The sequence below is a fragment of the Apteryx rowi genome, unplaced genomic scaffold, assembly GCF_003343035.1.
Source record: "Apteryx rowi isolate R43461 unplaced genomic scaffold, aptRow1 scaffold_1, whole genome shotgun sequence".
Lineage (NCBI taxonomy): Eukaryota > Metazoa > Chordata > Aves > Apterygiformes > Apterygidae > Apteryx > Apteryx rowi.
In genome coordinates, this window is record NW_020447196.1 from 2,217,032 (window position 1) to 2,241,031 (window position 24,000).

The window sequence follows — 24,000 nt, forward strand, 5'->3', positions numbered from 1 at the left end:
CGGCGCTGACGTCACGGGCGGCCGTGGAGGCCGGCGGGGGCGGCCGTTAGTCCCCGGCGGGCCGCGGCCTAGCGGCGGGCCTGGTGCGGCCTCGCCGAGCAGCCCCGGGGCCGGGCCGGGCCTCGCCGAGCAGAGCAGAGCAGCGCAGCCCCGGGCCGCTCTCCCCTGCTGGCGGCAGCACGTGGGCAAAGGGCATCCGCAGGTGTGAAGCTGGGCACTGACTAGGTTTTTAGTTCTGCTTTTTTCGTCACTGTGACGTTGCCAAAACGTCATTATAAAAATAAAATATCAGAATAATAATTGCGGTGAAAGTTTTGAAGAGACCTATGTGTTCCCTCATGCACCTTTGGAGTCATTACAATCTGCTGTATAAATGCTTGCTATAATGTGTACCACATACCATTAAAGTAAAGTAAGTATTATGGCTATGCGCACAGCTATATTTTTAACGTGTATTTTTTGTCCTCAATTTTCTTTGTTCTATTTTTATTTAGAGGTGTAATTAGATGTGTTTATAACACTCAGTCCTGCAGGTAGGCCTGTACAAGGCCCTGCTGGTGTCCATGAACTGTTTGAGCTCATGGGCCACCTTGAAAAGTTAGTTCATCAAAAATTAATTGTTCATGACTTGTCTTTAAAAAAATCAATTACTTTTGCAGTGGCTTTGAAAAAGCCAAACTATCAAGTGTCTTCTGTAAAAATGCTTCCTCAGATTTTGGAAGCTGATTCTGTATTTGGCTGTAGTACAAAATTTGAGATCCCTCTTTCTGCAGATTACATTCATGATCTAACATGAGTAGGCCCTGGCAATTTAGGTAGTGGTGGGGTTTTTTTTGTTTTTGTTTTCTTTTTAAAGTCCCAGTCTTGCAGCGAGTTCTGTGTGAGTACAGGTGTCTTTCAGTATGGAACTCATGGTCGTATTTGATACATCACTGGCACAAATAGATATTTGCCCACAGTCTGCATGCTTTTCAATCTTTCTGTTTATTTTTCTCATACTAGTAAACATTTTAAAGCTGCTTGGAAGATATACATAAGAGCTCCCCAGTTATAAAGGAAAACTTCACACTCTCTTCACTGTATATTGCTTTGTCAACTGTTGCTTTCATTAAGAGTAAGGAAACTGAATGCGTGTAGGACGTAAATCACATGCCTTGTCTGGAATATTGGGTACAAAAAGGTATCTGCTTCTGAATAGTAGACTAGATGATTACTAAAAGATCTGCCTAATCAACTGACCATTAATGTGGATGAACGGTAAGAGGATCTGTTGGAATAATCTGTACAGTCCATTCTGTATGGATAGTAACCTATTATACCGGTAATTGGTGATAGCAACCTGTCAACTTTGACAGATTCAGTTAATTTTCAAGGTGGTAGAATTTGGTGAAGAATAATATCTCTGGTACATTATTGTCAGTTGGGCCTAATGTGTAAGTGGATGTCTGTCATAACCACATAGAATTATTCCCGGTTCATGGTAAGATCCCTCTGTAAGCAAGACTCTTCTTAAACAGATCTGATCCAGTGGAAAAGAGGCCCAGGAGACCATTAATTAAGCCTCTGTTAGGCTGATGTACCAACATTATATTTTATCATAGGGAAACTTTACATAATTTCTGCAAATTGTCTAAAAAAAATTGAACACTTCAGCTTCAATATGAAATTACACTAAAGAACTACAAATCTTGGTTACAATGGAGTGTCATGATGAAGATATAGTAGACGTTCTCTCTATGCAATGAATATATATAATTGGATTACAACAGTATTTTCAGTTATGAAAATATTGTATTTTAAGATGGAGGAGGTCTTTTCATTTCAGCTGCCTCTTTTCGGAGATTCATATTTTTCTTACAAAATTACTGAAGTTGAAGGCTCATGTTTTGGTCTCAGCACAAGAGAGGGAGAATTAGTTATCCAGTACGCTGGTAAACTGGTAATCACCAGTGTGAGCATCATAACAAATAGTAAAGTTATTTAGTCAGAACTCTGTCTGTATGTGCTGGGATTAAAGCAGGTGCATATATTTCTTTTAATTAATGTGATATTGTTCTATCCCAGTCACGTTTAATTAAATAAATAGAAACCTATTTATTTCCGTTAGTCTGAAAGCAACCTTTAGTGTAGTAGTGAAACGCATCTGCCAAATTATCTGTCTGCAGAATTAAAGATAGTATTTGAATCACAATTGATTGTTTTAACATCTAAGCTATTGTACAACCATAGTTTAGCCATGGATTTGAGTTTTTAAGTGCTAAAGAGCTGCTCTGGAGAACATCCTGACTGAGGCTTCCTTCCTGTTTAAAAATATTAAAGAACAGGATGTTCATGACTTTCTATCTTTAATCTGATTCAAGCTGCAACTTCCAGGTTTAGGACCCCTGGTGAAAAGTAATTTTAATTCTTGTTTAGGACTGCTTGTCTGTTGGACAGATTTCATCTTGTTAATTTGTGGTGATAGTAAGACCAAACTGTTAAAAGCAATTTTCAGTGCTCCCACTAAAGGCACTTTGTATAAAAACATGACTTAGAACGTGTATCTTGGGGATAAATTATAGAGGAATATCTTGTAATTTTCATGATAAAGACCATCATTGGAAGCACCGTGCCTGCGTAAAGTTTTGGATATTTCTGTAAGAAGAATATAATGTATGTATCATGGATTACTTGCAAAAGYAATATATGTTAGCTGAAAATATTGTGCTAAATCTATTGCAAGTTAGTACAGGAATTATAAAATGAATATTTAAATAGGTGGATTCTCATACAATAGAACCTGAATTTAAACATAATATTTTATATACATTTATTCCTACAATCAAAAAGATTGGGATTACTAACTGATAGGAAGTTGACCAGTTGAATCTGTATGATTTGGTAAGAGTTCTGTAGATAGTGAATTTACAATGGGCTGATATGTTCTGTAGTTTCTGAGCAATGCAATGAAGATATGCATAATGGAAGACATTACAGAACTGATTAGACCCAAGAGACATTTGTAGAGTGCAAACCTAGGCTTGGAAAATCTAAAAGATTCCAATGTTATTTGTCAATACAGGGTTTTTTTAGGGGGGGGGGATTTGCACTGACTTTTTTTTTTCTTCTTTTAGTAAAATTAGGACAGGGAAGTGACTTTCTTGTCACTTATCATGACAACAAAGCACAATTAGGTTTAATATAACTATTATGGTAACTCATTGGCCATTGCATATTATGGCAGATTCTTAATTTTTATGAATTTAATTGTGTGATCTTTAATTTCCAAATTATTTGCAAGGTCCGGGGAACTTACAATTTTTTAGCAGTTAAACAACTTGAAGGGTTTATGGGGAAACAAAATACAGAATCCTAAACTTACATTCTTTTATTATGTTTTCTCATCTTCCTGTATGAATTAATCCAGTGGCTGTCTGCTTCTGCTTAAGTCTTTTTCAAATAATACCTGTATTATGAACTTGACAGTTTTAAAGCAGTACCTACAGTCAGAAAAAAAGCAGTGATGCTGAGTAGGGTCTTGCACCACTGGTGCAAGAGCAACGGGAGCTGTTTGCTGGCAGACTCAAAGGATGAGATTCAGCGTGGTTTCCAGGGTAGTGTCTCTCAGGGTATTGTACTTCTTTCCGCCTGCATACAAGTTAATGGACTCTAGAGGAAGAGTATGAGATTCCGGTGCAGTAGGACTTCACTTCCCACACTAGCTATTTGAGGAAAGTTAACAGTGTCTGAAACTCCATTTGATACACTCTTTTTTAAAAGGTCCCTGAACAATTAACACTTCAGAAATTTGTGATGACATCGACTCCACCCTATCCAGTGCTTTTTTTGTATTAGTGGATTCCAAAAATCTTTTCTCATGTGCTGCCCTCAAGTAAAAGGACAAATYCAGTCATTATCTGGAAGACTGAAGCTTTCACATGTAAGAGTTGTTGTTCTTGCAGTGTTAMTTGATCATCTCTCTTACTTTTTCAGTCAGTGTTCTGGTAACTGTTGGGTAGCAATATTTGTCTATGCTCTTAGTAATATGAATTAAATATCCACCAGCTTACAGAGTGTCAAGAACTGTGAAATAAATTAACACATCTTAAATTATATTTCTATAGTAATGAAATGCTATGAAGTCAAACCATTCACAAAAGAGTTTAAAGAGTGTTGCCTTTTTTCTAGAGTGGGCAAGTCTGTATGTGTCCTTGCCTCATCAGTAACTAAAATGTATATGTGTGGTTACAACCACAAAATTTAAATGTTGCTAAATTGTGCTGCTCCTGTAGTCCTCTACAGATTACGTCAGTAAATACCATGACCAGAGTACTGTTTGGCAATCATTTTTAGYATGTTTAGCATCTTTGTAGATCTCTGTTCTGTAAGTTTATGGGCATAATTGCTCTTCTCAGAATGACTTGGGTACCCGTTATCTCATGTATTTCTTTCCTCCTTTGAGACTGCAAAATTGTATTCTGTTTTAATTTGAAGTTCCAGTCTTGTAAAAAGATATGCTAGGTCAGAGCGTGCCATCTTGACATCCTCAGTGCAGCTGCTACACTAATACTTCAGTTTTTCAGAGTGGGCCAATAGGACACATCAGCTGTTCGGGAGGTAGTGCACTTGGATGAACCCCTGTGAAAGCCAGTGTTGGTCAGTGGGGGTCTCAGGGCAAGCAGCAGATAAAGGCAGGCTTTGTGTATCTGCAGAGCGCAGCGCTGCAGTGTGCAATTGCTGTATTTTTGTGGTCCCTCTCCCCAACTAACCACAGTCCAGTGAGCCAGATCCTGGACTGTATCAAGGCTGTGTTTAATGAAGTTCAGGTGGGATGTAGTGAAGCAGAGACTATTGTGCGTGTAATCTCCCTTCAGCTGTGGGGCTAGCCAGCCACAAGTCTTGTCTTTAGTTTAAAGTATGGCAGTGTCAAGACAGCTGTGCTTCACTTGTGCTGACAATGTCACTGCTAGCATCTGGGGGTTTCTCGTGCATCAGGACACCCCAGTTTTTCACTTTTTCCTCTGGTCGCATTCCCTCCAGTGAGGACAAGAAAAGGTAGTGGGATTAGGAACCATTATAATAGCCCCGAGTTTCCAGAAGATTTGCTTGAATTGGAGAATATCTCCACTTCTGTGGAGTTAATAGCTACTTTGGACTGATATAAAGAAATTACCAGACAAACAAAAATCTAGATTTTAATTCTTATACTGTAGAAATGTGCAATTTGTAGAAGAAATGCATAATGACAAAAAAAAACTATGGAAGCTGTTGTGTCCTCCTCTAAGCCTCTTACCTTAGGCTGCAATTTCACTCTCAGTTTAAGCTGGCTGAAGAGCTGACTGCCATAAAAAGGGTGAATTCATTCACCTCTTCTGTACCAGCACCTGTGGTCACATTGCTGTGTGGTAAGTGGAATCCAGTAGTTCAAGCCAAAATAGGAGTGTCAGATGTCAGCACGAATGTGACGGGAGACGGAGAGCCAGTGATGGTGCCTCTTTGAGCTGTGGCTATGCTGCGACCAAGTCAGAGCAGTGCGAGGAACAGTCTCAGTCCCTTGTTCAAGACGTTTGAAGATTTTTCTGAGATGAATTTCTTTTATGATGATAAGAATTATCCAGGAAGGAGATGATTTTAGTTTGGTGAACAACTTTTTAATCTCTTTTTTTTTTTTTGGTGACTGCTTGTTCATCTTTGAGCAATTTAGAGTGGTGCGTTTGTGACACGGCTTGGGATCCATCTTAAAAACAAACTTCATTGTTCATTTTTTGCTTCTGTTTTTTTCTGCATTATTTTTCGGCCAGTGGAGTTCCCTAATCTGGCTGATTGTACAGCAGCACAAATGTCTTTGCCAGCCAAGTGTGCGGGGGTTGGAAGAATAAGATGATGGAACTGAGTAGCTGGAGACAGGGAGGGATTGATGACTATTTTGCTCAGAACTGCTGTTGAACGTTGAACCACAGCCTAAAGGTATGTCTATGTGGCAGTTGCCACGGTTCATGTACATTTTAAACTAGTTAACTTGGGTATTGCTGGCAGTGTAGTTGTTTCAACACAGACTACATCAAAGCTTGCAAAACCTGCATAAGATGTTTGGTAAGTTAGGTCATGCTAGTTTAATGCTTACATTAGTATACTGCTGTCTTGGTATCTGAGCTAGCTTGTATGGTATAGCCACATGAATATATTCACCTGAAGTAAGCTAAAAGGAGTTCCTTAGCTCTGCCTTAAAATGAAGTTACATGACATGGATACTGACTTACTACCAGGGAAAAACAAGACCTCACTCCAATTTGTTCCTCCCTTTCTCAGTTCTGTTGGTTCAGAGCTAATTGAACTCGCTAATTTAGCAGAAAACTTCCTGCTGGATTCTTCTTTTTTTTTGCTGCTTTTGTGATTTGAAATGGCTCTCAGAGGGATCTGACAAACAGCAAAACTGGTGTTAGGAGCTCATGGTTGAAAGCAAGGAAAAAGGTGCTGTGTCATGTAATGTGACACTGCTTGTCTGGCTATCAGAGTGGGCTACYGGGCTCATGTGTGCATATGTCGACTTACTGCAGGGTAGCAGTAAGTCACTTGTCTACGTGACCTATAACCACACAGTGATTGCACAGGAAATAGTCTAAGGGGGCAGAATTTCACAGTTGGCAAATAAGAGATGAGACATTTTCTTGTCTGCTTTATAATTCTGTGACAATTCAAGTAGAATTTTTAAGCTCACAAAAATCATTTCAGTCAGAAGTTAGGTCTAATATACTGAAAAACAATAATTATGTATGAATTTTTTTAGAAAACTGAGAAAGTCAGTTGTGTGTGGACAATTAATACAAAAATATTAAATCTCCATTTGTTTTGCTATAGAGAGAAGTAAAAATTGTGATTATATTTTTAAGTAGGAAGATTTTTTTTTCCCCTTTAGAAAAGTGTTTGCCATGATTAGAATTTCTTTTGGTCTCCCCTTTCCTTCAATATTCTTTCCAAACACATTTCTTAAAAAAAAAAAAAAAAAAAAAAAATCCACCCAAAGTGATATTTATGTAAATAGTTTGATATGTAGTGTTTTTCAGTAATATGGCTTAATAAATGAATATGAGAGCTCAAAAATGCTTTCTTCCTTTTCCGTTAGATCACACAGTATGCTAACAGACTGAAGAACTTATAATAATTTTCTTTTGGTTTTTGATTGAAAATTGGGGCACTAGGAAAAACAATTGTGCAAATGTTAATTCTGTCTTTTTTCCATCAATTATTACTGTGTTTCAGGGGAGTACTACGTGGTTTTCTAGAGGAAAAAACAAAAATTCTTTTTAAATGTTGGGGTTTTTTTGCACATGGCGTTACATCCTTGTTGCCAAGAGATGATGAAATATTTGATTACCCATTAGTGTTCTTCTGTAATGTAAAGTCATGTTGTGAACTAGTTATCAGTAAACTTAGTTTTGGGGTGCGACAGAGAAATCTCATGCATATTAGCAGAATGGCGTAGTGGGTCTTGATACTGCAAATGTTTGTAGATGGAGATAGCTCATGTGTGTTTATCAATTGAAGTAAATACTTGCATGTGCAAAGTTAAGCAATTGAACTCTGGAGAGTTGGAGTCATCCTAATTAGGTCAGTAGTGGAAATTAGCTTGGATTTATCATGAGCCTTGTAAACATGGATTCTCATTTCAGAAAACTGGCATATGTTTTTATTGTAGTTCTTGGAAGGTTYTGAACAACAGAACCAAGGTCAAGACTGAGATCTTTGCACAGTCCCAAATGGCAGAGACAGTATCCTGAAGGCAAATCATTGGTTTTAGACTTTATTAGACCCTTACTTTAATTACCTCCTCATTACTTGCTCTGCTTCCACAAAAAGTATTCCATACTGTCATTTTTCCCTAAGTAACTGGAAATGTGATTGAAAGGGATGTTTAAAGTGAGACTAATTCAAGATTAAATAGTTACAAATTATATTATTGCTACATGTAAACAAATTACTTGCATATCTGATTTTATTCAGATTACTTTTCAAGTGGTAAATAATGCTTTATCACTTATATAGTGCTCTTACATCTTTAGAGTGCTTTTCTCACATTAATTAATCATCATTAAACACTCTGAGGTGGGTAGGTTAATACTATTATCCCCATTTTGCAGATGAAGAAATGTAGACTGAGAGGTTGTGATTTGCTCAAGGCCATATAGAAGAAGTGGRATCAGAGCTGGGATTAGATCTGTGTCCCTGACTTCTAATTTCAGAAGATCAACCAGATTGTGAGCCACAGTTTTGAAGCAAATGATACAAGTATGCTTGTAGAAACGTCACACGTTTGGCCTCTTAGAAGCCTAACTAGCAATTTGTTTAAAAGGAAACTTTTGTTTTTTTGCACATGCTGAGTATTTGCACATTCAGACCCACAAGCCTGGAGATCCCCTCTCATTCAGTTAGGAATTTTTCCTAATCTGATGATACTTTCTTATTTTCACCTACTGAAATTAACTTTCATCCTAAAAATAACAGTTTCTGTTTCTTGCATCTTGAACATGACTGTGTGTGATTCAAGTACAGCAGATTTAGCATTGGTACCCTAAACTATTTACATGTGACTCCAATACCAGCTCTGTTGTTCATAGCTTTTCCCAAGCTGAGACATAAATAAAATTCTGACTTAGCAGCTTGCTTTATCGCTGTTCAGAATATATAAGAAATAGATAAGAAGTACTTTCACGGTGTGCTTAAAAGCATCACCTTTGTAGGCAGTGCAGCTGCTTAGTAGAGACATTCACATACATGCGCTCTAGCTTAGAGAACTACCTAAATAAAATCAAGTAGTCTTGCATCTGGGAAGGGAGCAGAACTGTTTGTGCACCACCTGAATGATCAGAGACACCACAGAGCATTATATTGAGCTGTTAGATATGGGGCACGTGCAGAAGCAACAGGTAAGAAGAAAATGAAGTGGAAGAATGTGATGTGCTTGTACATCCAGGGGAGGACCTGCTGAGGAAAGGTAGCAAGTATGCATACAGTAATGGGGAGCAGATTAGAGACCCATAGGCAGGTACAGATAAGAATCAGCTTCGTGTTACAGCATCCTTTTCACATATTCCCAACAAAACATTGTACAGTGTAYGTTGTACTGCGTGGTTGTTAAATTGTAAGATCTGACTTCTGTTTCTAGTTCTGTCCCTGACCAGTGTTATTGGTTCAGTTGCTCAGTCTATAAAACCAGTGCGCTATGGAAAAGTGTTGTGCGCTTTAATTAATGCATGGGAAGTGTTTTGACCTCTTTAGATGGGATATCCCAGAGAAAATGGAACATTGGTAGATGGGAAAGAGAAAGTACAGCTGAGAAAAGGGAATCCTGCATTCAGACAGCTAGCAATGTCTTTAGCTGTATGGTATGAATTGTTTTGGGGTGATTTTTGTCCCATTAGCCTGCAAACTATCCTGTGTTAGGACTGGCACACTGAACTGTAGGATACCTAGAAAGTGAATCACAGCTCTGAAACGAATCCTTCCTGCTCCTCTTTTTTGCTGTACTTATTTTAACGTTTAATACTTAAATGTTAATATTTATTAATACTTAAATACATATATTACTTTGATACTAAAATTGCTGCATAGATAGGTGTTGATAATGTCAAGTATATATACTAGAGGTTTAAAAAATATTTTACTTGCTGTGGCTACTCACCCAGAGTTGTGAGCTAGCCACTTACTACTTCATCTCAATTGCAATAGGGAATTTGGGAGGACCAGTTAAATTCGGAAACAATAGCTTCCCTAAAAACAATAATGTAAACTTGCATTTAAATAGCTCAAAATAGTAATAATGAGAGCAGAACCAACATCTAATCTCCTACTTTAAGTGTTTGGTTTTTAATCAAGAAGGAATTACATTTTAAATTAAAAGCACACAAAAATGCAGTCTTTTAGCAACTGTACTTAGAAAGGAAATTCACAGGATGATGCCCCCTTGTGGCTACCCAAAAAGATAAGTAGCCTTAAGTAAACCAAAACCTGCTGGAGGTAAACCTTCAAGCAGGTTGCATGCTTTCCGCTCCAACTGAGTTTTAACAAGCATTTCTGAAATCAGGTACATTTCCGTTGAATCAGGATCTTGAGAAATATTAAATTTTAACAAATTACTATTAGAGAAAAGGAGGGAAACAGGATATTTGCCCATTTATTTTCTTTTAAGAATATGGAATGTATTTTGTACCAGTGGATCCTGTTTGGATAACTGGACCCATAATTAGRTAATGTTAAGCTTGCTGCAAGAGTAGTTTAATAACTATTTTAGTATGCAAATAAACTACTGATAACCTCATTCATTCACAAATTCATATATTATTATGCCTAGAAGGGAAGAATTCAGAATTTATTGATACCACTTTTACTATAGTGTCTTAAAAGTAATGCATTGTTGGTGGTGCTAGCTGTCTAGACAAATTAAACTTAAATGAACAGGTGATTTATTTTATTTACCCTGAAAGGAGTTTTCTTTCTTTAATTGTAGCTCTAGATATAAATTATGTGTGGAAGATGGACTAATGATTTTCTTTGTGTTTGATTAAAGGCAAAGAATCAAAGATTTGTTTATATATTTATCTATTTGTTTCTTTGCTCTGATAAAACCAGTTGTTATCCAAACAGTGCGACTGACCTAATAAAGGATATATGCAAAAAAAAATTTTTTTTTTTTTAATAAGAGTTCAGTCCTAGAAATGCAAACTGAAACATTTTTAAGGTGGTATATTTTAGCCCTTCTGTAGAAGGTCTCATTTTATCCTGGCCACTGAAATGAAAAGGTTTGTTATTGGTTCCACCCTTTAGTATCCCTTCAAGAGAGATTATATCAAAGAAGAAGAATTAAATTAAAATTGATTGGTGCTATTGATTTTTTTTTTTTTTTTTTAAGGGGATAAAGGGTGATGGAAACAGCATATGCCCATATACTGCTTTACTGATGGACTATTTTTTGAAAACATAAAAAGCATATGTGCCGAATTTACATATTTACTAATTAAAAAAAGCTTCCTGGAAACATTAAGTAGACTATCTTCTGTAACCTTTAACATTGTAGCTAATGGATATAGCCTGAAAATTTTCATAGAAGGTCCTCTAAATAATGTAAATGATTATGAATATGTAACTAGTTAATATGCAGCTATGAAAGGATTATCATGTAGAGGTTAATGAACATGCTGCTCTTATGGTTTGCAGGGCTTTTCTTTTTGTGCTTTTAGCTCACTTCATGCATGGAAAGTCATGTATTGGGAATGGAAAGCTTCCTGTCTTTTTTTCCATCTTCATCTTTAATAGGGCAATTAAACTGGAACTTTCTTAAAGGATTTCATAAACATTTTTGTGCACTTAATTATGTTGTGTACTTTGCTATCACCACCAAATCTGAAAGAATGAAATACGTTGATAGAATATTCTCTGACTCTTGTATTTGTTAGTGTTCTACTCCATTGTATGTTAGCATTGTTATGAAATGTTGCTGCTCTGTATGATTTATACCTTGTAGGGAAACTTTACTCTTAAAATGGGCCTAACATTAATAGTATGAATTAGATTTCTGAATTTATATCCTGTAGAAGTCTGTATCTCTACTCTGAACCTTAAAAATAGTTAGCTTGCACATTAAGGAAAATACAGAAATTTGATTTATAGGAGTTTAAAGCAAATGATAAATTTAAACTTGGCTTAAGCGGGACAAGCTACCTGGCCAGATTTCCTGATGGATTATGAAATAGTGCAGCCACAAATGCAGAGCTGATCCTTTTTCTTTAAGTACTTAGTTCTGTTTAAAGAATTATTAGCTTACAAAGTAGTCCTATTTTTTTGCTCCTGTATGAGTAAAAAGTACAAGATCTGGGATCTGTTCTGTACTAGCTGCACATATGCTAACTTAAAAAAAAAATTGTCTTTCATTCTGTTGTTTAAAAAAAAAAAATTATCTGCTCCAGTGATTTCAGTGGGACTTGAATGTATGTTATTGTTTTCTCTGCAAATTTTCTCATTAATTGCTTTCAAATGTTAGCATTGTTTTGGCTATAGGAAAATCAAATTTTGGAAAAAAAAATCTGAAAAATACTTACATTGAGAAGACGTCTAGACATATTTAATTACCTCATAGCTTCATTGCATTTCATGTAATTGAATGAAATTGTTGTATTTTTGATAACTGTTATTCGGAAATCAGAATATGTTTTGAAGCACAAGATTTCCACGTAATTATAGCAGAGATGGTCACAGGTTTCAGCATCTTGGCTGTTTGCTATATCCACATAGTCTAAAAAATAGAGTTCAAAAAAGAAAAATATTTCATTTTAACAATGTGCTTTATTTTGTAAGTTATTTTTGATGTCTTGGGAAGGCTTATGGCATAAAAAAAGGTGAAATAGATTAAAACTTCATTTTTTTTGGCACCCAGAAAGAACAGAAAGGAAGCCAACAGCCTRTAATGGCGTCAAATGTCCTTGCATTTAAACACTGCAAAATTCATTTGTGCTTTTTTGGAATAAAGCTGCTAGTAGAAACATTTGTAGATGTACTGATAAAGGAAAAATGTTTTTGGTGCTGTGGGGTTCTTTTGTTTTTGTTTTTCTAATGAGTGAGTATGGATGTTACACTGATGTCTTGTTATAATTTATATTGTTTTCTTATTCTGCAAGCATATAACACTGAAAATAGATCTGCAGATTACAGAAAATACTACTTATCTTGTATCGTGTGTCACCTAATAGTTATGGAGCAGGTATTGTACCAAAATATGAACTGAAAAGCTGTAATTTGTTCTGTGGTTATCAGTCTGCATTAGTGTATGATAAAGTGTGCAGCTTAAGAACTACCATTCACATGCCTTTGTACTGACAAATAAAAATGCATATAGAGACACCACCAAATCTGTAAAGCTACTGTTCTAGTTTCTGATACATTGACATTGCAGCTATGTGCTTAGCCTTGTTTTTTTCATGAGTAGTTATCTGTTTTAATGACAGGTGGTCACTAGCTGCCAAGAAAAAATCCAGCACTGGTAAGTGAAAAATGTTTGATTACATGCCTAAAATACTAATGAGTAACCTACTTATATTTTAGTAAAGTTACTGTCCTATTATTTATTCTAATGTTAGCCAAATTCTACTAGCATGTTTAGCGGTTTATAGTTTGAGACAGCTCAGAATTATTGCAGTTAGTTCTCTCTAAAGTATATATGTTTTCCACCAGTACTGTTGTTTTAACTCACAAATACACCAAACCTTAGTGTTTATACTTCTGTTTTAAATACCCTTCTTGTTTGTCATTTTTCCCCAAGTAACCTTGTGGGATGATGCTGAATTTGCCTGTTTGGTGAAAAGGTATTCCCAGTGTGGAAATAATTATTTTAGCTGTTTTCTCTTTAACTGTGAGCAGGTAGGGAAATTTTTGCTTTTTTCTCCCACATGTACTAAAATGTAAAGTGAAAGTAATGTTTCCCTGTTGTTCCTCCCCCATCTGCCCTGCCCCCCCAAGTATATAACTTTAGTGTATAAAGCTTAGAAAGAAATGATTTGTTGTGTAAAAAATTATCTCTGGACACTTTTTTTTCTCTGTTGGTAATCTATAGTTAATAGAAAACATGCTTAGTAAATAATAGTTTTGTATGGCATCTGAGGAAAATGTACATTTAATGGTGAATGAAATCATACATTATGAGTTACTGTGAGATATAACAGTTGATCTTACAGATATCAAATTACAATATATCCATGCTGTGTTTACCATGATTTTACTGAGAGAACAACAGGAGCCGTCTTGATTATTGTCTGCAGGGTTATTGCAGAATCACAGCAACTGCCCCTTTAGTGGTGAGATTAAACCTTCGGTTATACACCATCAAGCATATAATATTTTAAATTTATTTTAAGAGGCTTTTTCTTCATGCCTGAAAGATCTCCAAGCAAATAATTTATATTTAGTGTGTATCAAATGTTTTTAGTTTAAATGCACATAGGCTGCAAGCACTGGATAAGAGGAAAAAAATCAAGGCAATCTATACACATCATCATATTAAATTCTGACTATTGGCTTGCAAAAAATAATCTAAAACTAATATGTTTCATTTATGTTTAAAATTCAGACACTGCATTAATTTTCAATAAGGGAAATATTATTGAAGTGCCTGCTGGTGCTGCTGTAGTTAAGTCAGTCAGAATTTCCATAATACGCATACTTTTTCAGGAGTTTATGCAGTGTCCATACCAATTTGGAATAGTGTGAAATTCTGCATGTACGTTCTTTTACTAAGAGATATTATTTTTCAGAAATAAGCTAATTGACAGAAATCTTTAAAAAATCAAACAAATCTTTAAAAGTTTGGAAACTATTGTAACTATTTTCATTTCCTTTTATAGAAAAGGCTGAGGTCTGTAGAATGAGGTGGGAGGGTTGACTGTGGAAAGAGGGGTTGCTTGTGCGCTTGGTTTTGAACAAACTCTGGCCATGACCCCTGAATTTGGGCAGGTTTTGCATGGAATGTCTAAAAGAAAATTTGAGTTACTGATATATTTTTATGTAGAAAAGCTGTTTATAGAGCATCCATACAATTTTTATTCTGGAAAAATTAACTTAAATTTTAGTATCCGTATTTAGATCCTGATTGTGCAAGAGCTGAGTGCTCTTGTTTCAGCGGAATAGTTTGTTCGTATAAGACCTTCTAAGTAGTCAGTGATCCAGAATAAAACTAAATAGAATCAGGTAAATAACAGTACATGTCCAACTTCAATACATTTCCATTAAAATATTTTTTCTTTTTTCAGTGTAGTAAACTTTTAAAAAGTATATTTTCAAAGCCATGAATCTGATAATGGGTCCAGTATGAGATTAGGCATAGTATTTACCTTTCTAGGAACATTTTTAAAAATGGAGTCCCCGTATGAAGTATTTATTCTCACTGTTCACTTGCATTCTTAGTTGTATATAGCAGCTAAGCATGCTACTGGCGTACCCAAGAACTCACGTAATCATGTGCTGTAGATGAAGAGGGAGGGCAGCTTCCTTCCTTAAGTAAGGCTGTCCGAGGTCAATTAATGAAATTGATTGATTTTAATTTTCTTTATCTCAGTGGCCCAGTTCAGGATGTGTCTGCACTTTCAGAAATTCCCATGGTAGAAATTTGATCAGTAAAAGGCAGTAGTTCCACTGAAAAAAGAAACATATTTTGCTCTTTCCCAAGTGTTCTTTCCATTGGCCTTGCTCCCATGGAAGGGTGGATAACCACATAAGAAAGTCTGCTTCCAAAGATTACCAGAGTAGAAAATGTGATGAAGTGGGGCAATAGAATCCTTCTGTATTTGAAGCAAGTGATTTCTGCTGTACCCTAATCAGATTATTCAGTAACAGGCAGCAGTTGGACCTTAACGGCACTATCTTCTTCTCAGATAAATGAAGAAATCTTATAAATGTAGAGTGACTTCCAGCCATGAAATGATGGGAGTTTTTAATACTGCTTCAAAGGGAGAGAACATTTATTTTTCATACTGTTCTTTTCCTGTGGAGTCTTTTCTTTGTATTTGATCCATGGAAAAAGCCTTCAGTATGGGGTTTTTGTTTGTTTGTTTTTTAGTGAGTACTTTATTTTTTCCGTTTTTCCATGTAAGATGATTTTCACTTTTGGCCACATTTCTGGTTGGTCCAAAACCAGCAGGTTTGATCTCATGCTGTATATCTGACTGCTTATTCTTCAATTAAAATGAAAAGTTTTCAAATGCATAATCATTTATCAAAAAAGCAGGATAGCATCAAAATAAACACAGTAACCTTTCAAACTCCCATAGCCATAATCTTTGAAGTTCCCTACAGATTGCAGAATTACTTTAGATGCTTGAAATGTATAAAATATAGTGTCTTTATTGAGTTTTAAGTCTTGGTTTTGCAGTAGATACTTGACTAAAAAAAAAGAAAATCCTCAGTCTGGACTTGTAAAAAAAAAAAAAAAATTTTTTTTTTTAACATCACTTAAAGTTCTCTAGTCATCATATTAACCAAACAGGCAAAGCGCGGCAAGAAAGGCCTTCTCTTTCTAATGACAGCCTATGCATGTTGTCTAAGGTTTGTTCAGTCAGATTTCCCTCCCTTTTAAAGAAAGCAAGTGGGATTTGTTCAATAAGCTGACTTTTTTTGGGGGGGGGAGGGGCAGATGAGAGATCTTCAGGCAGTTCTCTCAAGGAATGTTATTCCAAAAAATCTAGTTAGAAGCACGAATTCTTGCATTCTTCCCACATCTTCCATGCTGCTTTTTAAAAATTTCCTTCCCCAAAAATCAACATTTGTTTTGAGGAATAGTAAGTTAGTATGACTACATCATTGTCCATTTCTCTGAAAATACAGATCTCTGTGAGGCAAAGATTGGATTCTGTAAATATTATTATTAAGTAATTAATACTTGTTATTGACAACAAATTGTTATATTGCTTTCCCTCCAAGCATCTCAATGAATTTTGTGCTATTCATGAGTTTGGCCTTCCTCTTTGAAGGTAGTGAGTAATATTTTCACTTTCATGTGGTCAATGATTAGAAAAACTTGCGCAAAATGGCTTGGAGAAACTGAACAACCATTAAACCAAAGAAGAAGCAAGCATCTTTTGTAAATTAATTATGTGGAATACAGTTTTAGTGTCTGAGTGATTTAAAATTCTAAATTTTTTGTTCAGGACAAGTTCAGCAACTTAATATATGAAATACTGCTGGCTTAATTCAGTGTAATTATAGCAAAGTTCAACCGTGGGTGCACATCAGACCAAACATTGGAGTATCATACAATATTTCATAATGAATGCCAAAGAAGATTTCATTTTACTTATGAATCTAAGAAGAAGATTTAAGAAAATCAATGATAATATTTTGAGTTGTGTTGTCAACTACGACATTTACTTTTCAGCAAATTTATACATTGCTTTTCTGAATTATCCTCAGAAAACCTGTAATTTGCATCCTGGGTCAACATTGTTCAGTGTGCTGCTGCTCTGTGCTTTCAGTTGCCTTCTGTTCCAGAATTTAGTACCGTATATAGTATACATACTATTTTGAGGTACAGCTAAACAATATCATTGAACTTGATGTTTGTATGCCTGATGCTTCCTGTAGAAGCTGATTTCTGCCAGTCTTCAAAATGACAGTTGTCCATTAAAAAGACTTTCTGCAGCAGAATAAGTGTTTCAAAGAAGGATTTTTAGAGGGAGTACAGCTGTTTGTTTTAAACAGAGAGAAAAATCCCTGTAGCAATTAAGATGCTGCATCTTGCAAAGTTCTCTGAAGAGACAGGTATCTACCATGGGAATAATCTGTCCAAGTTCATGAAGCCATTTCTGTCTTCTATAGCAACACCTAGCGTATGACCCTTACTATGTCGTTTTGTATAAGGAAACGGTAGAACGGATGTTCCACATTTATATTGCTTGTCAGCATTTCAAGAGGGTGCAGAATCTTAGTGGTCAAATGATCTCTGAGGAATGTTGACTCTTGGTAAGAACAAAAAGTTCATATGAAAATCAGAATTAAAGTTTTGTCCATTTATGTCATCCCAAATCAGTCATGAATATTTTATGAAAAATAATACTTTGAAGAATTTGCCTCTTCTAAAATATAAACTGGATTTTCAGTTATTCTTCTRAATACTGATGGTGGTATAATTGTTGAACTTGAACATAGAGTGAGATATGCCAAAGCCCAGTGAAGGAACTGATTCTTCCTTTGTGTCATACAAATTTCAGATTCAGAAATGTGTGCATAATCCAAAATAATAATGTGGCTATTATTGTATTAATACACATTATTATAAAATAATTTGTAGCTATTGTGTTGGCCATCCCAAAAGTCTTTTAGAAATAAGTTACTAATCTATTCTAAGTCTGTATGTTTATGAATAAAATAATTTGTTGAGTTACTAGCAGAAAAGCGTTAACTCTTTACTTCAGATATGAATTTGAGTCAACTTGAATTTGTCAACAGGAAGAAGGTGGAGAGTGATTATGAGGCTCTTCAAGAACGACTCAGTACATTGCCTGATAAACTGTCTTATGATATCATGGTATGTATAGTATAGTTCATTCAAGATAATGGATTAAAATTTTYAGTATCTCAGGTTTCTTCACTGGCAATGAGGTGTTCATTCAGGTTGCCATATAGTACTTAATAATGTTGCATTTATTATGATAAYAGTTAAACCTTTGCTTCTGTTTCTTTCTCCTTTCTCCACTCTAAATTATAATGTTACTGACACCTGAGAACTGATGACATAAATGCTAACACAAAACCTGACATGTTTGATATGTAAATCTATTGTATAGAAAACTATAATTATGACTGAATTATGGTACTTAGTCATTTCCTGAGAAGAAAGTGTCCATAGCGTTTTCTAATTCATGGAAATAAACCCTAGAACATTGATTTTTACATAAAAAGGTGCTGCTAATTTTTGTTTCACTGATCTTCACACTGACATACAATCTTTTGTTCTCTGAATCTTTTGTAGCAACTGCACAGCTCCCTGTTTAGACTTTACCTTGTTGGCATATACTTACAAGAATTTTGACCAGATAAACTGGCTTCTCTGTTCTGGCTCTTTTTTTTTAGTGTCCAATTCACAATATATCTTTGAAAGCAGGGGAAGTTATACATTAAATAACTGAATGGCTAATTTAAGTGCAAAGCGCTTAACTACTTTCTTACTTGGTAACCTGATCCTGTATACTTTTGAATCCTTAGTAAAACAGCGTTGGAGTACACTTCTTACAACGTTGTTAAAGAGAATGTTTCCCTTACTAGTGCTAATGGCTCAGCTCKAGGTTTTATATGTGTAATCCTGTGATCATTTGTATATGCATGGCCATATGATGTAAAGCAAAATGATCGTGTTGTTTCAAAGCATAGAGAAAATACTGTTTTTTTTTTAAACTAGATACTGCTCATTCTTAGTTAAAGCAGCAATGTCAACTCACATCTGTTATTTTAAATGTACATAAATAGTTCCTATCCTGTTAGCCAAATATTTTCTTATGTTTTTAATTTTGCTTTCACCATTTTGGGGGAAGAGTGAACAGGCAAATGGTGCAGCCTGATGCTTGAAAACCTAAGTCAGGAAGAGTATATGTGCAGGAAAAAACACATTCTGCATAGATCTTACCTTAAGATCCTGCTTACTACAGAATTGTTTCAAATATAGGTACCCTTCTGGATACATAAGCTAGAGAAAATCTCTTTACAAGTAAATAGAGCTGCCAAGCCAAATGCTCTGCCTCAGCAAAAATGAGATGAGAAAGCAGTTGGCTATCCCAAGGAAATGAGGAAGGCAGCAAAGGAATAAAGTAGAAGGAGCAGATAGACTGAGACAGATCTCTTTTTATCATAAGAAAGAGAAATTTGAGCTGGCTGTGGTTCTTAGCTTTTTGCTCCCTCTGTTGAACTTTAATTTTGACCTCCTAACTTCTCTGAGGTTGGAGGCTAAAGGCAGCCAGGTGGTAGTAGATCTGAGTCAGTGTAAAAATGCCGGGGACTCTCGTACATGAAGCACGAGTGAGGTCAGTGAGGCTAGTCCTTGCCTATAGACTGTGAGTAAAATGTGGACTTGCAAAGTGTCTTAAAGGGATCATAAAAATAGTATCCCATATATTGTAAGCTATATTAAAGTACAGGTTACATATTTTAAGAAGCACCTCTTAAATTATAAAATGTGTTTATCACTATCTTAATTACTCAGATTTTATGTATTACTTGCTGTGCCTGGAGTGAAGTTGGAAGAGGTGCAAGTAGTTGGTAGAGCATTGCTTGAAGTTTGAGAGCTTCATACTGGTGAACAATAAGACAAAGTGAGAGTAAGCACTCTCTGTGATCCTGCTGTTTTTTGCCCATAGCTCCACAAACTTGACCTGAGGTTTCTGTGTATGTATTATTAGCAAGACAGATAATGCAAAAAAGCAACTGATCTTTGAGTTGACCATACCTCTAAAATATTTTTAAAGTTTTAGCAAAGCTAGGCTTGCTTTTACCGGGAAATTAATATATTCTGTGTGTAATAAATATTTAACTTACCTGAACAAGTAACAGTATTTTATTATGAAGGCTTACATGTTAGGATAAGGTGAGTTTGTGAACATTCAGTTATACAATAGTTTAATGCCACAAAACAAGTGTTCTAGTTAGATACTACTTTTCTGATTTTGTAAGTGCAATACTAAATTCAAATGGATCTGGTCATTTGAATATTTATGAAGAATTTGTCATTAAATAACAGTGCTGTAGAATTTTAATTTATTTAATTCTATATTTTACTTTGGCTTTTCTCTCTAAGTAGATATGAATGCCTATCTAGTTTTATTTTCTTTAGTGATTTTCAGCAGTTTCTTCTGTGCCTTTGACAGGTACCTTTTGGACCTCTTGCCTTCATGCCAGGAAAACTTGTCCACACCAATGAGGTCACTGTTCTTCTTGGGGACAACTGGTTTTCAAAATGCTCAGCAAAGCAGGCTGTTGCCCTAGTTGAGCACAGAAAAAAACGTATGTATGATTTTTAGCGTAATTTGATAGTCAAAACTATTATTTTTGTATTAATATATTAAATTGGTAACATTTAGACTATTCTTTTTTGTTGAGCTGGCTAGCAGAAATATCATTTAGATGTAGTATCAATGTAGCATGTTATTTTTCATCTTTACTTGGTATTTTATGGAAYCTATCTGATCTTTTTTTAAAGCATCTTACCAGAACTTTTTATTTTTGTTTTTTTATGACACACCCACCTAAGTTACCAAAATGCAGGTTTTGATGCTAGATGTTAGAATACAGGATCAGTCAAGATTTGTTCATTAGTTTATTCATATGCAAAAGTTAAAAACAAACAAGCAAACAAACAAAAAAATCCTATCACATTTGTTTAATGCGAGAAATGCTGTATTTTTTTCCAGAAAGTGGACATCACATTGTACTTCTGCTTTTAATTTCCTTCTTTCCTATATTCTGTTCTCTATATTCTGTTCCCTTGTCTTTTCTCTTATTTCTTTGCTGCCTTGCCCTCTGTTTTTTTTTGTCAGTACTGGTTTCCAGCTTTCTTCTCTCTCTATACATGCATAACTTCTGCTCGGGCTTTTTCTCACTTGCTCTCCTGGACTTGCCACTCAACTGCATTTTTGCCTTCAGCCCTTGACGTTCCTCTCCCTTGGTGTGGAGAGATCCACTCGATCTCCAGATCAAGTGCCATTGGTGACCATTTTTCCTCTCAGCAGCAAATTAGAATCATAGAGACAGATTGGCAGTTACTTTTTGTTTCCAGCTCTTTTTACTTGCTGCTGGGATCTTGGCATTGAAGAGCCAGGGAAACCAGGCAACATTCTGGACTGCCAGCGAGCGTTGTATATGGTGCATTTTGGAACTTACTTATCTTAGAAAGAATGCGAGCCTAAAATATTTGATATAAAGGTCAGGGAAGGGAAAGCACAGTAAAATGCAAAGTAAATTGGTACCTGTTAGCCTTTGCTGTTAGATTTGGATAAGCATTTGAATTTTTGATTTCTTCTGTATCAGTTTTACCTAAAAATCTATAATCTGTCTCATTCTTGAATGACTGCTCACAGCAGCTTTACCCTATTCACATTGCAGCTAGCATAACTATTTACATTGGATTTTTGTTTGTAAGTTCAGCTATTCATGTTGCTACCCATAGCAGAATACCTCAGAGGCTCTCCCTGTGAATGTTTTTTGCAATTCTATACAAGTAGTATATGTGTAAAAGTTTTTTTTTCTAATAAAAGTTCATTGGCTGTGTTACTTTAAAATATTTCCTTTATGAAGAACATTACCAAAAGTAAGTGATTTGTATTTTATCTATTATATCTATCTTAATCTGGTTCTCTTGGCATAACTTAGCAATTTTCTTTCTTATTGAACTGAATCTACAATATTTATTGTGACTCTTGCAAGATCTGAGGTCCATATCTCTTTCCTTGATCATCTTACTTTTTTTTTCAGGGCTTCAGAATATTTTTGTCACCATTACATTCAGTGAAATCATTTGACCTTTGCATAGTAGATGTTTGAACATTAAGTAGTCTGCTGGGAGACGCACAGTAAATGCTGGATTCTTTTCCTTTATGATCTTTTAAATTGCATTTAAAATATGAACTCAGAAATACTCATTTCTTTTAAAGCAAAATAGTCATCGATGCCTGGATATAAAACCTCCATTCAGCTGATGGTTCACTTTTCAGCTGTGTGATGGCTGCCAGTGGGAGGCTCCAAAACACTGGTATTAACTACAAACTTTTTATTTAAAAGACCACTGTCAGTTTGGGATGATAAAAGCCATATTAGTATGTATGATGCTGAAAAAAGTAGATTTTTTTTCAGTGATACAGTTTTCTCCTATAAAAAAATACAACCGACTTAAACTCTTTCAACCATTTTCATATTAAATGAGGGGAAATAAAAGGCGAGTCTTGGAGATTTTGTTTGTTCTAATTAAGGAAAAAAGTTATATGCATAAAAGATGTGTAAAACATTGATAAATAATGTGAATTGGCCACTTGCGGCACAAATGTGGAAGACTGATATTTTCTAAGTATTATTTTAAAGTCTCTTTTCTGTGTGGCACCGTAGTTACTTTAATAGATATGACTTCTGATTTCACTGGGATTTTGTGTTTGTAGTGGCTTCATAATTTACAGGGTGACATATATTTGGCATTACCGTTACATTGACGCAACATGATTCAATTTTAGTACCTAATCTTTTTGTTTTGGGCATAAATTTCATGAGTAGGTCATACTCACTGGAAAGGAGGGCATGCTTACTTCAAGAGATTACATTTTAAGCAGTCCTGAATATCCTGTGTGCTAGTCAGAAGGTCCTAACACAGCAAAGCTTTCTTAAGCATGCACTTAAGGCCAGTGCATGCTTAAAGGCTTTAATATATAGGAATTGGGGGTCTAAAGAGCATAAAGAAAGGTTCCTGATGAAATTGCTTGCTGTACATAAACTGGCAATTTTTGTTGATAGTTTATTCTGTGACCTACATATTTTATTCAATATTACTGCATTTTATTTAGGTGGGTATTCTTTTCATAACTAGCTTAGCTTTTTCATAACTTTTTTGTAACTTATCTGTTCAGATAACTGAAATGAACTTAGTATAGCACTGATATACAGTGCTTTAGCAGAAATTAAGGGTTATAAGGAAATAGAAGACATATTTTCACTGCTTACCATCTCATGTCTCATTCTTCTAAGTATAGGAGAGTAGGAAAGTATGGCAAATCCACCTGTTCCTGAATAGTGTTTAGGATTTCGTTTTTCTAGTGGGACTGGCTGTCAGGTAGAAAAGGGTAGGAGATTCTTGTAATGCATTTATTTCTGAATGTTGTTTCTGAACTTGTTCTGGGGAGTTTTCTCTACTGTCTTTGACTAGTTTTGCAGGGGTCTACCCACTGAAGAGCTGTGCTAACCAGGGTGGGCCTGTTTGCCTTTGAGGATGTCACGGGCCTAACAGTTTAACCAAGATTCACGGAAAAATTTCTTTATGATTTGATTCTCTATGTGTATGTTAGATAAATACAAGAACGGACAATATGAGTTTGCATGCTTAAGTAGTAATAGGGGGTGCCAGATAAATCAAATGATAAAGACCGAGTATGAATAAAGCCTTGTAAGTTAGGGGTAGCAATAAGAGTGTAGTATATATAAAGGTTTTAAGTATTACTTAGTACTAATTAGGTCATCCTTTTTGTCTTAGTAGATTTGTTAAATTTACTTTTTAAAGGAAAGAAAGTGAAAAAATCTTTGCTTCTGTGAAGTAGAGAAATGCCCAGTTACAGAAGATGAATTTCTTAGTGGAAATTTATTTAATTGAAATGAATAATTGGAGGATGATCGTACTGAATTTTCAAGGTAAATGCACTTTGACTGACACAGCTATAGAAAGGACTAATTTTGGGATAAATTTTTGTTTGATAAGGTTTCGAGTTAGATGTAAAATGTTCAGCATTGTGATTGGTTGAAATG

At 35.4% G+C, this 24,000-nt stretch overlaps 1 protein-coding gene across 4 annotated transcripts in view; it reads left to right on the forward strand.

Moving 5' to 3' along the window:
- The first annotated feature begins 112 nt into the window (after positions 1–112).
- Positions 113–24,000, forward strand: part of URI1 (URI1, prefoldin like chaperone) — a 44,500-nt gene continuing 20,612 nt past the window's right edge. Inside the window, exons 1-5 of one of the 4 annotated variants that reach the window (XM_026058486.1) lie at positions 113–412; positions 5,781–5,946; positions 12,975–13,009; positions 17,962–18,040; positions 20,370–20,505. In XM_026058486.1, coding sequence (XP_025914271.1) covers positions 18,038–18,040; positions 20,370–20,505 — 139 coding nt within the window. In that variant the 5' untranslated portion in view covers positions 113–412; positions 5,781–5,946; positions 12,975–13,009; positions 17,962–18,037. Of the gene's footprint in view, positions 413–5,780; positions 5,947–12,974; positions 13,010–13,443; positions 18,041–20,369; positions 20,506–24,000 lie in introns of those variants that run through there. The other 3 variants (XM_026058493.1, XM_026058501.1, XM_026058476.1) reach the window with 3 other exon arrangements.